The sequence below is a fragment of the Argiope bruennichi genome, chromosome 11 (genome assembly GCF_947563725.1).
Source record: "Argiope bruennichi chromosome 11, qqArgBrue1.1, whole genome shotgun sequence".
Taxonomy (NCBI): domain Eukaryota; kingdom Metazoa; phylum Arthropoda; class Arachnida; order Araneae; family Araneidae; genus Argiope; species Argiope bruennichi.
The window spans coordinates 69,724,690-69,741,158 of record NC_079161.1 but is presented as its reverse complement, the minus strand read 5'-3'; the positions used below and the strand labels follow the sequence as shown (position 1 = coordinate 69,741,158).

The following is a 16,469-nucleotide window of genomic DNA, read 5'->3' as shown; positions in this document are numbered from 1 at the left end:
TTTCAATTTTTAGGATGAACCTTTTTTTCCCAAGTCCGGAAAGTTCATAATTTTAATTGCAAATATCTTCACCATAAATCACAATAAAAATATCTTCACATTAAAATGATGGCTAATTTGGTGCACAATCAAGTAAGTCTATTTAGACAATAATAGAATGGTTATTACGTTCCACGTTCCATATTAAGACTTTTTAGTTCATAATAGATTGACCAATATTTCCTCATATACCAGTTTTATTTTATTAAACATATTAATAAACATGCTATCCAACTAGAACTATTTAATCCATGGTAGAATGATTTATATGTTCGGTCCTAAATTTGCTATATCTAAGTTCCTTACAGAATGTTTCATATGCCCAAAACAAAGTCAATATATTGCAAAACGGAATGATTGATATACTCCTTACTAAATCTGGTTAGAATGGCATCTTGTTTGACATTGAAGTTTTTCTCACCAGTCGCTAGGCTTAAACAACGAGGAGTATGTCTGTAGGTATATCCAGTTTAAAACAATAACGAAAGAACTCTTTTAAACCGTATCATCAGATGAAAGTGGTTTCCATAAGCTATACTTCGTAATTAAGAGTCACTTGTCCCTCTTTAATATTTCATATCCAATCAAGCTAATCTCTTGACCTGAGAATGCATTGAAGATCCAAAGATGAACATCAATATGATCGACCTCTACTTCCCCTTGAAGTTAGTTATTACGAACTGGGAAACCTATCATTAGATGCTCATTAATCAATGGATGTTCCAATTAAAAAGATAGTTGGAGCTAGTTAATATTCTACTATGAAACCCATTTAAAAAAATTCTTATTATTCTTGTTTCATTTTTTAACATTCATTAACAAGTAATGTTCGGCTGATACAATAAAAATTACCACTGCGTTTGTATAAAATTATGAATAAAATAGTAATATGACGGGCGTTTTTCTTATTCTTTAAAAAGTCATGAAACGGAATGGAATGGCTTTATGAAGAAAAAAAAATTTAGAGCTGAGATGAATCAAAACTTTGTAAAATAGGATAATTTCTTGTTTGGAAAAAAATTACTTAAAGATTTTGAAAAAACCAAATGTAATGGCAAACTTTAAAAAAAATCTAGTTGTTTGAATTGTTCATAAAATTATTTCTTGAATTTGAAACTGGAAATATTTGAAATTCAAACAAAAACTCAGATGGAACTTTCGAAAAATAAGAGATTTTTCGTTAATACAAAGAAATTGACACAACAAAGGAAATATTGTGGAATGTCGTCTGCTGAAATGGACACAGGTTTCTGAGCGAATGATAAAGTTCTGAAGGAAAATCATTTGTGAATTGAAAAATTATAAAACATAAATAATAGTAGAATAAGAAATCTTGAAAATCGTCTGAATAGATGATTTCTGAAAAATAATACAACAAAGTAGATTTTTTTTTTCTAATTTCGCATTTTGCTTAAAGCAAAGAAAATACCTCGAATATGCAAGGTAAATTAATTAAATAACCAGAATAGCAATTTCTAATCTGCTTTAAACGAAATCGCTTTATTCGCTAATAAATGCACACAAGAAATCTAATTTGCAATATTCAAATATAAATAGACGTGCTATAAAACTTCGGCGGTATTTTTGTACTATTGCGATTTTATCTTAAGCTAAAAGTTTACATTAGAGGAAAAATAATGCTTGTATGTGAGACTTAAAATTCTTAAACAAATTCTAAAACATAAGTATTATTATTTTGGGAAGCAACTTTTCTTTATATTTCCTTTCATTAAATAAACAAAACTGTGAAGATTTTAATTTTTTTTATTTCGTCTATTTTTTAAATAATTTTAAAAGTAAATGTTTTGAAAAACATACATTATCTTATTCAATCAAATTGTTGGGGGGAAAAAACAAAGATTTTCGAATTTAATATACTCACTTAAAAGAAATTTTATTTTTTTACAAAATGCTGTGAAAATGATAATACGATAGAACTCGACTAATTCAAAGTTGAAGAGATCACCTTAAAAATTCAATTTTTATCAATACTCGAATAAAAAAAGGTTGGGTCAGAAAAATGAGGGCAGAATGGACAATGGCAGTTTTTGAGCTAAATATTGGCTCAATATTTAGTTGACTCAATTTGACCTGCAGATTTTGAGCTAAATATTAAATCAAAATTAAAAACCATTTTGACTGCTGATAGTTTAGGGTCAGTAAAAATGGTGCGTTACACTATAGAACAATGTATTTTCATTGTTGAACAATATTTCAAAAATAATAAAAGTCTGGCGGCCACCGTTCAAAAAAACTGAGAATTGCCCCCTTAGGTCGTGTGATTTAACATCATTGGATTTCTTTTTATGGGGTTATTTGAAGTTAAAGGTCTACACGCGTGCATTAAAGGAGGTTACAAACACGCGTGCATTAAAGGAGGAAATTCAACGCTGCATCAACGAAATTCAGTCACATTTATACAAAATGGTAATGGAAAATGTCAACAAAAGAGTGCATTTATACCAGAAAATCCATGGAGACTATTTACCCTGTGTGTTATTACATACATAACCCTATCCTGTTTACCTTACGATTCAAGAAAAATATAACAATTTCAAGGAAAAAAAAAACTGTGATTTTTATTTAATTCAAATCTTGCGTTAACACGTTGTTCTATCGTCTAAAGCTCCATTTTTGCTAACCCTAAACTATGAACTGTCAAATATTTTTAATAGGTTTGCCAACACTTTACTGCACGAATGGGGGCAAATTCAATTCTTGCGTTAATTCTCGGACATACTTTACAAATTAAAGATGGCAAATAAAAAAAATTCGAGTTATTGATAAACTTTTCAAAATTTTAGTTTTAGCTTCAAGATATTAAAACAATTTCGAATAATAAACAACATTATATTAATACAAATTCAAGATAGCAAATAAAAAAATTCGAATTTTTAATAAACTTTTCAAAATTTTAGTTTTGGCTTCAAGTTGTTAAAACAATTTCGAATAATAAACATCATTATGTTAATACAAATTAATGATAGCAAATAACAAAATTCGAATATTGATGAATTTAGATTCAAAAATCAACAAAGTTCCAAGGTATTTGGTCTTTTTTCTTTTCAAATTAATTGCCATAATTTAATATGTGAAGATGATAAACGTAAAGTAAAGATATATCAAGTAAAAAATATTTATTTGTTTCAAGAACATTTTATACTTTAATTTCCACACCAGTTCCATCATTCATTATGCACAATTTATCACTTTTACTTGATCGCCGTTGGCAACAAGCGAACATTTCTGGCAGCTCTTTAACAATGGAAAGTTCTCTCATCTTTAAAACGTGGTTTGAATGTCCTTTTTAATCTCATCCACAAGAGCAACCTTGCCTCAAGTTCAAGGCTCGACCTCTTCTCCTTTGAATACGAATTCCCGGGATCCACGTGCAGCTGGGGAAAATCTTGTTCAGAAAAAGTAAAAATTCGGCAGCCTTGGCGATTTGACAAGAAGAGAACAATATTTTAGATGAGGAGAGAAAAACGAGACTGGTTTTGTAATCTCATAGTGGCCATCACTTAGGGAGAAAAAAGATAAACAAGTTTGCAAAATGTTGTCTGTGTTGCCAACGGTTATAATGTAAATAAAATTTCCCATAAATATATTATGAACCTTGTTGAAATAATTTTGCAATATCTGGACGAAAAGGTTAAAAAAAACACACACAATTGCCAAATCAAGTGTAATAAATCATTCGTTTCCTTCAGAGTAATTTATTTTATGATTTTAACATTGAAGTGATTTAATGAGTAATTTTTCTTACTAATGTTAAAAATTATTTTTATTTCATTCAAGCTTTTTGAAGTATGGTTACTAGAGTTTTTACTGTTTTAGCTTTGTTCAACCGTTCTCGGTTAGATTTGGATGTTATCGAAAAGGCGGATCAATAATTTCTTATCTATAGCAATCTTTATTTAAGTGTTTCGCTTTTCAAAGAAGTTTAAAAAGGGTTCAAAGAGGTTATGAAAAATCCCAAGACAAATTTGACATCCTTTTTCAATTATTTGATGTTCACAGATGAAATGTGCACAGTTTCGCTTCGTTTGAAATGTGCACTCTATACTCCAGACTTTTCTAGAACTGGAATTACCTGAAGTTTAATCTAAAAGTGTTGATGCCAACGCTGACTTATATAAGCTGACAATAATAAGCTTTTTGACACTGCTTACAATTTGATGTCCAAAGGTAACAACAGCAATTGTTCGTATTTGTATTCTTAAAAGCCATGGAAAGAAACTGAACAGTATTAATAGGATTGCTAAGCCAACCATTGTGACATCTATCATCTTCAAACATTGAAAATTCGATGGGAAGCTACTATTTAGGATCTTAATGTTCTTTAGGAACAACTACTATTTGCTTCAAAATTGCTTGCATCTAGATCTTGACATGCTTGTTATTGGATTAGTTATTTATTAACATTAGCAAAAGGGAGAGAAATTCCTCTCGGCAAGCTGGAAGGCGAAGATAGATGCATTTACATCTAAGTTACTAACTTAGATGTAAATGCATAATAAATTTTTGATGTTAGAAATAGTTAAAATTAGGACATGAAAATCACTTTTCAGCCCCTAACTTCTAAGATATTGCAGTTGTTAAAAAACTTTAAATACAAAAGTTGTTTGTCTTAATGAGGGTCTAATTCGGCTAATGGATCTATTTTTCTGTCTTTGCTATTAAAAAAGTTATAGCGAAATGAAAATCCATCAACATTTTCACCCTTTTTGAGCTAGATGGCCTATTTACGAATTCGTCGGAGATTTTTACGTCTCTAACAACAAATTCCCACCTCATTAGATCACATGGCCAAAGCGTTATACACACACACACACACACACACACACACACACACACACATATATATATATATATAAACTTTTGAACGAATGATGATTTTGGGTTCTAGGGACCATGATCGGTGAAGAACTACAAAAATTTTTCCGAAATCTTGTCATGAGAATCATTACAATTGGTAATCTTCCTATAAGAATCTACCTAAGAACATTAAATTATGGTTTTAATTTAATTTCATAAATATTTCATTTCAAGCTAACGCTGCGGCTTTCTTAAGAAGATCTCGTAGTTTTGAACTACAGTCAGAGGACGAGGACGACGTATAAGCTGGCCCCATACTATCCGGACTTTTACACCAGAGAGCGAGATGGGATTAGACTCAATCAGATTTAAAGCGCGTGAAAAGCGCTATCTCGGAATCGGGTCTTCAACTTGAAATTTTTCGATTTCAAAGCTGAAACCTTACCACCAAGGAATCGCAGCCCTTATTCCAACTTCACATTCGAATATTTTTAAATTGAATCGTCCCATAATTAAATTTTTTGTAGTCCCTTGAATTTTGTCTTAATATATTGCCAAAATATCTGCAATTCGAATTTATTATGATTACTTCGTATTCGAAATTACAAAATGGAGAATGTATTGACACCTATTAATAAGGTCTCGACTTCCGGACAGAGAGCACTAAGCTTGAAACTCGACTCTTCTAAACATCTTTGAACTTTCTGCACGTTAAATATGGCGATTACAATACTTTTATGACGGTTACAGCGAGTGCTCTTTGTATATCTATAAAATGTAATAAAACAACTAAAAAAAACTTGTGGAACGCATTACAATTAGATTTTAACCATAAACATACAAATGAATTCAGTTAGCATATGAAATAAAAGAATATATGATCTGTAACCAAGGTTCATAAATTACAGTCTGCTGTGGTTAAAGAATTTTGAGAAAATAACCGAAAGAAATGCCGCTCGTGTCATTGAATTTGTCATTTATTGCCCTGTCTAATGATATACAACAAAAATGTCTCGCTGGTTTTAATGTCCGGCTGGAACTGAGATTTATTAATGGACTGTTTGCAAGGCTGGAATTAAATGGCTGGAAAGCAAGGCTGATCTTCGAATCCTTTATTTTGCGACCCAATTCCGCTCATGCACTTTTCACATTAAAGTGTTTTTTTTTTTTTTTTTTTTTTTAAGTATACAAAGAGAAGGTATTGCAATTTTCAAAAATTCGAACTCGAGATTTCAAAGAATATCCACGTTTCAGCCATCTTCGAGTTCGAAAAACACATTCTTAACATTATATCTGTTTGTGAACTTGATAATTCAAAAGCGCTTTGAGCTAAACGGATGAAATTTGGTACAAGTTATCAAATTTACAGATTTCTGTCAAATTTTGAATGAAATTCATTTTCATGAAGCTTATACACCTGTTTCTAAAAATGCCAATTAATCCAATAAGTAGAAAGAACAATTGACTGGACCTATAAAATTTGGTATTCAGTTTTATCATTTAAAATATAGGTTCGTGCGAACTTTTTAACTAAATCCGTCAAGGGTTCTACTTAATACTTCTAACTCAAAAATGCATGAACTCAAATAAACGAAATTTATTATTTAATTTGTAATTAAAATTGAATTTCTATGCAAAATTTTGCTTTTAATTGGAACGACAAAAAATATTCAAAATATATATTCCGTTTCCTTCATTATATCAAGAACAGTACTTACAAAACTGTCAATTATCGTCTCTGAAAATAAAAATCTGAGCACTCGTGGCGTTCACGATATTGCCAAGTGATCTTAAATTTTATGCAGGAAGGATGGATTATTATTATTAGCTTTATTGTGGATTATGTATAATGTTTTCGGATACTATTACACCTGTCTTTATTATTATTAGTGATAATATTATTATTATTGAAAAAATTGAAATTTCATTCATTTTGTATTCTTAAAAGTTGTGAAAACTGTAGAAGAAAAAACGGTTGCCATAAAAATATTTCATTCGATATTATGACCAAACCCTATATGAAACGATCTGTTCACCAAGAGAACCTCATATAAACTTTTAATACAGTAGTCTCTACGGGGAGATTGTATACCCGAGGACCGAGTCTGCGATGTTAGGGTCCACAGCCGCGTTACATAACTAGTAGACAAAAATAATCACTCTAGTCCGGAGGTTGTTAACTGGCTTATGAAGCTACCACCACAAGTCTGTCAATAATCGAAGAGATATCAGATTAGAATACAGCTAGATTAATAAAAGCACTGGATTAATAGCGGTTTAAAAAAACGAATTTTGATAGCGAAATCTATATTTGTTCCATAATATATCCAAAATTATACAGAAAATTATGTTATTTATAGTAAATATTATAATGTATATCTCAAAATATAAAGATGATTCCATGATCTCTGCTTGCCTACATAGTTCTGATTGAATCATGCTAATTGTCACCTTTCCACTATAATTGATGATGTTCTTAGTGAATGTGAGTATTTGTCACATCAATAATTTTCTAAAACACTGATTATAGAACTAACCCCATCCTTAAATTATGTATATAAGTCATATGCAACATCTTAAATTTTAATTATATCGACAATGCAATCGAAAATCAATTACTTCTTAAAGCTGGTTTCTTGCTAATTTTAAATAATTTATCCTCATTTGCTGCTTTTTAGGCCAAATTTCCTTTTTTCCTTATCAAACTAAAAATCAGGCTCTAAAATTATTTATAAAAAAAGTCCAATGAATTTTATAAAGCAGTATAAATAAATAAATTTCCTCTTTCGTGGATTTTATGATTCTAATCAATTTGTCTTAATTCCATGTCCTTATTTTTTTTTTTACATTTTTCGATTAAATTCAGCAGAAATTAATCTACCCATGATAATCGTAATATCCTATTATTTATTTAAAACGAAACAGAAAACTACATTATTTATAAATCATTTTTAAAGTTTGTCGCTTTGTAATAATTACATTGAACTTTTCTTCTATTCATTGTATTCGTTCCTATTGTTAGGCTTGGAATTTATACTTTCCACTTCAACGATAACGTTAGTTTTGTTTTCCTTCAAGTCTACAATAGCAGAAAAAAACTAGTATACTACTTGGTTTCTTTAACATATTTTCCTTCCTTTATTTCTAGTTTTATTACTGAAATAATTCAAATGTTGACATTATTTATTTATTTATTTAATCTTAACTGAAAAAGAATGTTTTCAGATAGATTAGTGAAAAGAACAACAAATTCTTAACGAACGGCGCAGATAAATAAAAATCGTTTTCTTTTAGAATTGTTGAAAAAATAGCTTTGTGTTTATTTTCACGAAACTGAAGTTTATACATCAGTGATGGACTTAATGGATTTAAGCTTTGTATTTCTTTCTCTTTTAAATTACAAAAATAATTTCATTTATTTTTCAATTAAATTGAACGCAGTACTTTCCTATGATTTGTGTTATTTTAACGTTCTTTTTTTTAATTTTCTTTGATTAAATAGGAACATAATTATTTATTTATCGTTCTTTTATTTTATTTTTTACATGCAATAAACAAAAATGAGATATTTTGAAATTTTATTTCAAGGAAGATTTTCATTTATTAAATAGATTTGTTACAATTAAAATATATAAAAATCATATCATTTGTTTTCATAGTTCTATCTTACACAAATTACAAAGTCTACGAAGTCTTGTTCGTAATGTATGAGGCCAATTATATTAAATTAAATCTTTAAAAAAAGGAAACTTCAGTTTCAAAAGTTTATTTATTTCAAGTTTATTTATTATTTTTATGCATATTTTGTGGGAGGTAAATAATATCTCATTTTATGAAGAAAAATTTATTTTTAGAAATAAACTGCTGAATGTTAAATCAAAATTGTTGAAATAGGTGCTGGATTTTAACACCAATCACTAATCAAATTGACGCGAGAAGATATATCTTATCTAAACAATATTAATTTTTCTTCGCATTAGCTATGAATTTCAAAAAAAAAAAAAAAAAAAAAAAAAAAAAAAAAAAAAAACGATAATATTGTTACCTTTGACTATAGAAAAAGGTTTGAATAAAAATTTTTGAAATAATGAAAATGGACGAAATTATTTACATTTCGAATTTATTTACGAAATTTAATTTCATCACAATAATTTTAAAAACATAACCAAACATAAATTTTTTTCAAAAATAATTGTTGACTTGTGAAGGGAAAGGACGGGAAGATAATAAAAACAGAGATAATCAAAAAGATAACTTTTTGAATTTTTATATAATATTATTTTTGGAACGAAAATTAGTGAATGTAAGCATAAAAATCACAAAATCAAACGAAAACTCCAAGCAAATTAGCTTTTGTTTACAAAAGCAAGCGAGTAATCATTTTTTTTTACCACACGCTATCAGAATCATCCTTGGTATATGAGAAAATAAAATTCATAATTCATTTTCTTTTGACAGATATATGTTTAGTCAATATTCAGAATGAATGATTTTTAAAACTCTTCACAAATTAAAGAATTAAAAAAGGCAGATAAAACATTGGATTCATTACTCGATTACTTAGTTCGTACACAACACAGAAAGAAGCTATGGATTCTAATTTCAGAGTTGAAATTTGTGAAATGTCGCATAATATTTCTAGAAATATGGTGTTGAAGAATGTATATCACAAAATTTCATTATTATTTTAAAATGAAAAAAAAATCTTCTATCTGAGACTGCATAGCTTTGTTATCAGTTAATAAGTAATTTTTTATCTGATATACGTATCTTATCTTATCGAATATAAATGGTTTATGCTTTTCGTCAGAACATTAGAAAATCAGACGATTGTATTATGTTTCAGAAAAATTTATTTCACTCCAATCTGGTAGATTTTTCGGATGCTTTTTTTTTGTGTGTGTGTGTATAATATAAACGCAGATCAATGTCGCTCGAAAACTTACCCTTAAAATATGTGACTATATTCGCGATGAATTTTTTGAAAAACGCTCGCAAATTGATTACTTGCATAAAAAAGATTGGAAAAAAAAAACATATGAAACCAAAATATACTAGTTAAATGGCAAAGTTTTTTTTTTGACTAAAAAGAGGTACAAAGTAAAAAGTTTTTAACCTTCTAGTTTAGAGATTTATCCAATGATTTGCTTAAACTTTAGCAGACAGCTTAATAAATATATTATCTACTTTCTGAACCAGAAAATAAGCTGCATTTTTTTCCCTTCTTAAAATATTGGGGTTCGATTGATAAAAAAAGAGAAATTGTGGATTTTTTTCACATTGTGAAGCATTAAACAATCAGAAAATATTTCAAAATAAACAGATTACTTATTCTTTCTAATTCATAAACTGCAGACATATTGAAAAAATATTACACCGAATTTGAAAAAAATACGCATTAGATTTTAATTTATAAGGGTTTTTTTTTTGTAAGAAATTTCTATCAAAGCTCAGAATTTGAGAAAATAGCATCTAAAAATGTAAAATAGTATTAAACTTTATATGAATACAAGTATAAAGATCAGTATAATTTCTCTAAAAAACAGGCTTAGAAACAAAATTCTAACGTTTTTTTTAAAGAAACCTGTTTAATTATTAAGAATATTAAATAAAAAATCATAATACCGCAAAAACTTTACTTTTCAATATAGTCACCTAGCTTAATAGCACCCACACAGATGAAATGATTAGAAAAACCAATGCCGTTCATTTTTTTAATAACATTTGCCTACAACTAATATTTATTTTTACCATCATTTATAAACAATATCACCATTACATTAAAGTTGATATTTCGAAGATTTTCTCTCCAATGAAACACAAATGCAGACCAAGTTTCCTCGAAATTTATCTTTATTGGCAAACCCATCGAAAGAACAAAATTCTAAATGTTGATTGGTGGCAATTATTAAATGATCCCTTCCTTTAAGTATTTATTTATATATAGCATTCATTAACGGTTCTGATTTGTAAACAGTCTATTTTATAATAAAAACTCAAAAATTTGACTGTTGTATAGATGATAACAACATCTTCAGTAATTAATTAGTTTATACGCTTACTTAAATGAAGTGGTAATGACAAATTTATCATTTCATTATTCAAACTATTGATCTCAATTCTATCCTTGTTTTCTTGAGGTCATTGCGATTAACACATCCCAAGTTCCAGGAAGTTATCTTAACTTATCGTTCCTTACAAGTGATCCAGTTCTGAACATTACTATCAGTAATAAATTAGCAAATAAATATGCTAATCGATTTTCGAAATTGATGACTCCGATTAATATTCTTTCTCTTACTTGTAAAAAGATGATGAAAAAAAAAGTAATCATTTGAGCAAATCGTAATCATGATATTATGATTTATGATCAATGTTTATTAATCTGTACTTTGACCGTGCATATAAATATCTGTGACAACTCTACTTTTTATGATAAAAGAAACTGACATTTACATCTTTTTGTAGTTTTTCCTTTACATCACATTATTTAATGGCGTTAAATTATGTGACATTACAGTTGTATTATAATTTAATTGCGCATATCATTTAAAATCTAACTGCATAACGTCTTAAGTTGGAGAAATGACATAAAAAATTATATCATTTTTTCTCCATTAATATACCCACAATTCCTAAAGTTAATAAATATTTCAGTTGCCAAAAAATTAAAAATAACTTCAGGTTCAAAAAGTTCAGATTAAATTTTAAAAATTTAGTGAGTATGATTCATTGTCAAGAAAGAATCAAGCCAACGAAAATAGTTTACTTTTATACATACAAATTCGCTACACTCATTATAAATATTTAATACCGTTTGAAGAAAATTTTGGTTCCATCACATTCTTTTCTTATATTTATTATTTCTTTCCTTCTTTGATTTATATCATTCATTAATTATTTAAAATTTAAAAGAAATAAATAATCGACTATGAATTTATATATTTTAAATATTTACTACCACGTGTATTGCTAAAAACTTTTTATATACTGGTACTGTTTTTTTTTTTTTTTTATAAAAATACAAAGATTTTTTAATATACCTGCTTTTTGTATAGGGATATTTTAGAGCAATTATTTAGAAATAAGAAACAATTAAACTCACGTAGATCATAGATAAACATTATGTAAATAAAGTTTTTAATTTAACTGTTTTATTTAAAGAACAATAATTTATTCCTTGCAAATTAAATGAAAAGAAAATAATTTTTAATCGTCCGACAGAGGGAATGTTTTTCAAAATTTAAAAGGTAAGAAGATTTTGAGTCATTTCTATTTTAATTTATCTAAATCAGTGATTTGTCAAACAAACGACTGTTCATTTATTATTTGAAAAAATAAAAATAAAAATTCGAATTATTCGTCTTTCACAATAAAACAAACGATTTCTAAATAAAAATATTAAAAGAGAATCAAAAGGAAAGATATAAAATATGTTTTTTTTTCTCATATTAAACTGTTCTTTAAAAAAATTTCTTTCGGCAAGCTGGAAGACAAAGATAAATTCCTTTTCTTCTAAATAATTGTTTTCAAATTAATTTTAGTTCTTAAACAAAAACAAAGAAATAGTAAATTTTGCAACAACCATAGATAAAGAATTTTTTCCTGTCGCACAACTCAATATTTATGGCAAAATAAATCACATTTAGGTAATAAATATTATTAAAATAGTATACAAATATAGGTTTGTTATAAACTTTATATTATTGAAAAGCTCTAAAGTTTTAAAGCAAATTCAAAGGCTTGTCTCAGTTGACAAAAAAATTGGAAATTTATCTTAGAAATTTAAACATATTTAAAGAAATTAATTATCGTTTGCAATTATTCTTTCAATTAAATGCAGATAATATTATTTTTTGATATAAAGTAAGAATTTATCATTTAAGTTTTCAATTATATTATCCGGAAAAATCGTCTGCGTTTCACAATTAATGTTGGAATTAAGAATTTGCATGTTGGAATTTTAAATATTTTAATCATAATTATTAATTGGAGTAAAAGGAATTTTTTTAAATGGTCAATTTATAAAAAAATATATATATAGATAGATTTCGATATTTGTGTCTTAACTGCATGCCATTGGCGAAATTTAGACTTAACCGCACGTCGTTGGTGAACATAGTCAATAAACTAACATGTTATCTTTGGCGATTAATCGCTATAATGCGTTTAATACAAGGTACTTGGGTAAAAACTATAATAGTTGTTTTCGGTTTTAAGTTTTTAATCTTTACTCCACATGAATTTAAACCAATCCGAACAATAGAAATAAAAGAAAAGTAAAGGTTTTTTTTTCAGAATTGGCAGCATAAATTGTTGATGTTAGAAACAGTCAACATTAGGGCTTGAAAATCACTTTTTAGCCCCTAGTTTCTAAGCAATTGCAGATATTGAAAAACTTTAAACACACAAGTTGTTCGTCTTAATAAGGCGCTAATTTGGCTAATTTTATTTAGTTTTTTATCTTCAATATTAAGGAAATTATAGCTAAATGAAAATTTCAATCTTCCACCATTTCCACCCCCTTTGAGCTAGATGGCCCATTTTCGAACCCGTCCTAGGTTTTTACGTTTCTTACAACACATTCCAAGTCATTTGTTAAAGTTCCATTACATTTGGTAAAAATCCAAACAGAATAATTATCTTGTGAGCTAGATAACATCAGCGCTATCTAGTTCTAAATAACGCCAACATATCTAGCGCTATATGTATGGAGATAGATATATTGATAGACTTTTACATTGAGGATGGTTTTAGGTACTCGAATCTATGATTGGTTAAGATTTGCAAAAATATCCCCCATGTCTTGGCATGAAAACCATTGAAATAGGTAGTCTTCCTATAAGGAATCTACCTATTATATAGCCAAATAAACAGAATGAGTATTCCTGAGTTTAGTAGTTTAGAATAATGAAAATAAAAAGAAGATCAGGATTTAATAAACAATCAGAATAAAGAGTCAATAAACATTAATTATTTGTCAAAATTGCAGATTGTTTATTCCTATATTTCTCCTTCAGTACTTCGAAAACGTTCAATCCTTTCAAAGTGTAAAACTGAACGTATTGGCGTTTTTTTAAATTCCTCATTTTTTTAATGTCATTAAAATACTAATAGAATTTACATTGAATGGCGAATGGTTTTATTAAATCACTATTAATATAATATTAATTTCCTAAAATATTAAAAATTGTTAGAAATTTATATTGATCAATCTATTAAAATAATAATTCTTAATTAAAACATAATCAGATTTAAGAGAAGCAAGATCAATGCTCGTATGATATAAATACTGCCCAAAAGAAAAATATCCAAAGTGGACTGAAAAGAAAAGAATGGAAAAATCTTACAACTTCAGAAATTAAAAGCAATTTGTTTCTTTAAAATTTTGTAAGTTAAGAAAGTTAATGCATTTTTGAAAGCAAGCTAATTATTAAATCTATTAGCAAATTAATTTTTGAAAAAAGCTAAGAAAATACAATTACACGCGATTTGATGATTCAAATGTTATGAATTTTTCCAAGAATAGAAAAGTTCCTCCTGAAAATGGTGAGGAAATGAAAAATTCTTTTAAAAGATTATGTATCTGCTTATATCGTGATTTGATATCCGTATTTTTTGTCCATGTTCAATTTTGTGAATAAAAATAAAAAACATTTGAAATCAAATTTTCAATACAACGAATTGATAAATTAAATAGTATCATTTCTTTAAACGATTATTTTTCTTTCCGGATGTGAACGATTCTTTCAGAATTGTTCTAAGTCATTCATTTTTTTTAAAAGACGATTCTATGTATTTTTTTTAAATAATTCGATAATTTTTTATTATCATTTAAAGAGAGCAGACGACTTTTTAAATGAACAGCAACGCATTCTTAGACTACAAAGAAATTAAAATAAAAACTTTCTTTTAGAAATAACTTATTTCAAATAGGACAAATGATTTTCAAACAAAACTGTTAACAGGCAAAAAAAAAAAAAAAAGTTATTTATTTATTTATTATTATTATTGCACAGAGTTTTTGCATGAATATCGAAGCGCATATATTCTCTTTGTATATGCGCCTGGATATTTATACAGAAACTTTTATTCAGAATAGCAATCCTGAGTAATAAAAATCAAAAGAAAATTTCGATTTAAACAACTTAATAAATTGTTAAACTATGATGATATCAGCTAAATAATGATCAATTATTTGTTCTGATATTTGAAATTTTTACATTCTGAAAAAATTCGTTTCTTACAAAATAAAAGAAATAAACAACTCTTAAAAATTATTTTTTTAATTCTTCATCTTGTTATTAATTCAATAGAGCAAACGATTTTGTAAACGTAAAAAAAAATAAAGAAAAAAATTCTAATTAAATGCTCTTTTATAGAGAATTAAATCAATTCGTTTATAAATAACAGCACAATGGTTATTCAAAATATGAAAGGAAAAATAAAAATTCTGAAACATTGCGTTTTTATAGAGAAAAAAAAATTACAAACGATTTTCAAATAAATGTTTCTGCTTTCATCTATTGCCAAAAAAAAAAAAAAAAAAGGTTAAATGTTTATAAAAACTATTTCAATTATTTAAATACGGATTAATTATTTTAAATAAGCAATAAAATTAAATTTTTGCTAATTAACCATAAATAAAAAGTATTTTTAAGAATGAACATATAAAACAAACGATTTCAGAAATATCAAAAGTGAATTTAAAAGAAGTGAAGAACGGGATTCTTTTTCTCCCACTGACCTGTTCTTTGAGCTCCGAGGCGCATAAACAGGGAGAGGAGGAGAGAGTAAGGGTATCCTGATGGTTCGGATGGTCGCGAGGCTTCTGAGAGAGGTAGATCCCATCATTGGGTCACGGGAACGTTCGAAACCGGTTCACTCGGGAAAGGGAGAAGGGGAGAATTTTACTTTCCGAAAAGAACTTCTTTAGCCGGCGGCGCGACCGGTTTTGTCTTCGGAAATCAGTTTTCATCAAGCCGATATTTACCGCACACGAATATTATTTTAATTTCCCAACTCTTTCGATAGCTTTTTTTTTATTATTTTCATAGTTCTAACGAACTCGAAGATTAACCAGTTTTATTTTATTGTTCTGTAGTTTAATCATTTTTCCCCGTTGTTCTTCTTTTAACAATATTCTTTGCAATGCAGTTTCCCCATTTAAAGGATTTAATATTGTTTCCCAAAACTTATTTTATTATAGTTTAAATTAAATATCGCTTGCAAGAGACTTTTTACTTTTACTTCTTTACCGATATCAGAAGCAATTTAAAAAATCATAAAAGAAACATAATAAGAGAAAGTATTATAAAAGTCCAAAAATTTTATCTAGAGAATTTTATGGATCTCCTTATTTCATTCCTCAATAAATTTCATTTTCTGTTTGTCTTTGAACAAAGTATATAAAAAGAATAAGCAAATAAACTGGATAAAATTTGGCATCTGGCTTTATCATAAAAATTAAAAGTATTTGGTACAATTAAGACTAAGCTCTTCACGAATTTATTCGTCCAACAGTACGAACTCAATTGACAGAAACACTCAATAAATATGAATTATGGGATGACTTTTTACTTATAAATTGCCAATCTTTTTCAAATTTTGTG

The 16,469-nt window shown here is 27.5% G+C and overlaps 1 protein-coding gene across 1 annotated transcript in view; it reads right to left on the bottom strand.

Moving 5' to 3' along the window:
* Positions 1-15,735, bottom strand: part of LOC129957590 (prolyl 4-hydroxylase subunit alpha-2-like) — a 117,160-nt gene extending 101,425 nt beyond the window's left edge. The window contains exon 1 of the mRNA XM_056070003.1: positions 15,605-15,735. Within this exon, the coding sequence (XP_055925978.1) occupies positions 15,605-15,711 (107 nt within the window). The 5' untranslated portion in view covers positions 15,712-15,735. The remainder of the gene's footprint in view (positions 1-15,604) is intronic.
* Positions 15,736-16,469: the final 734 nt, after the last annotated feature.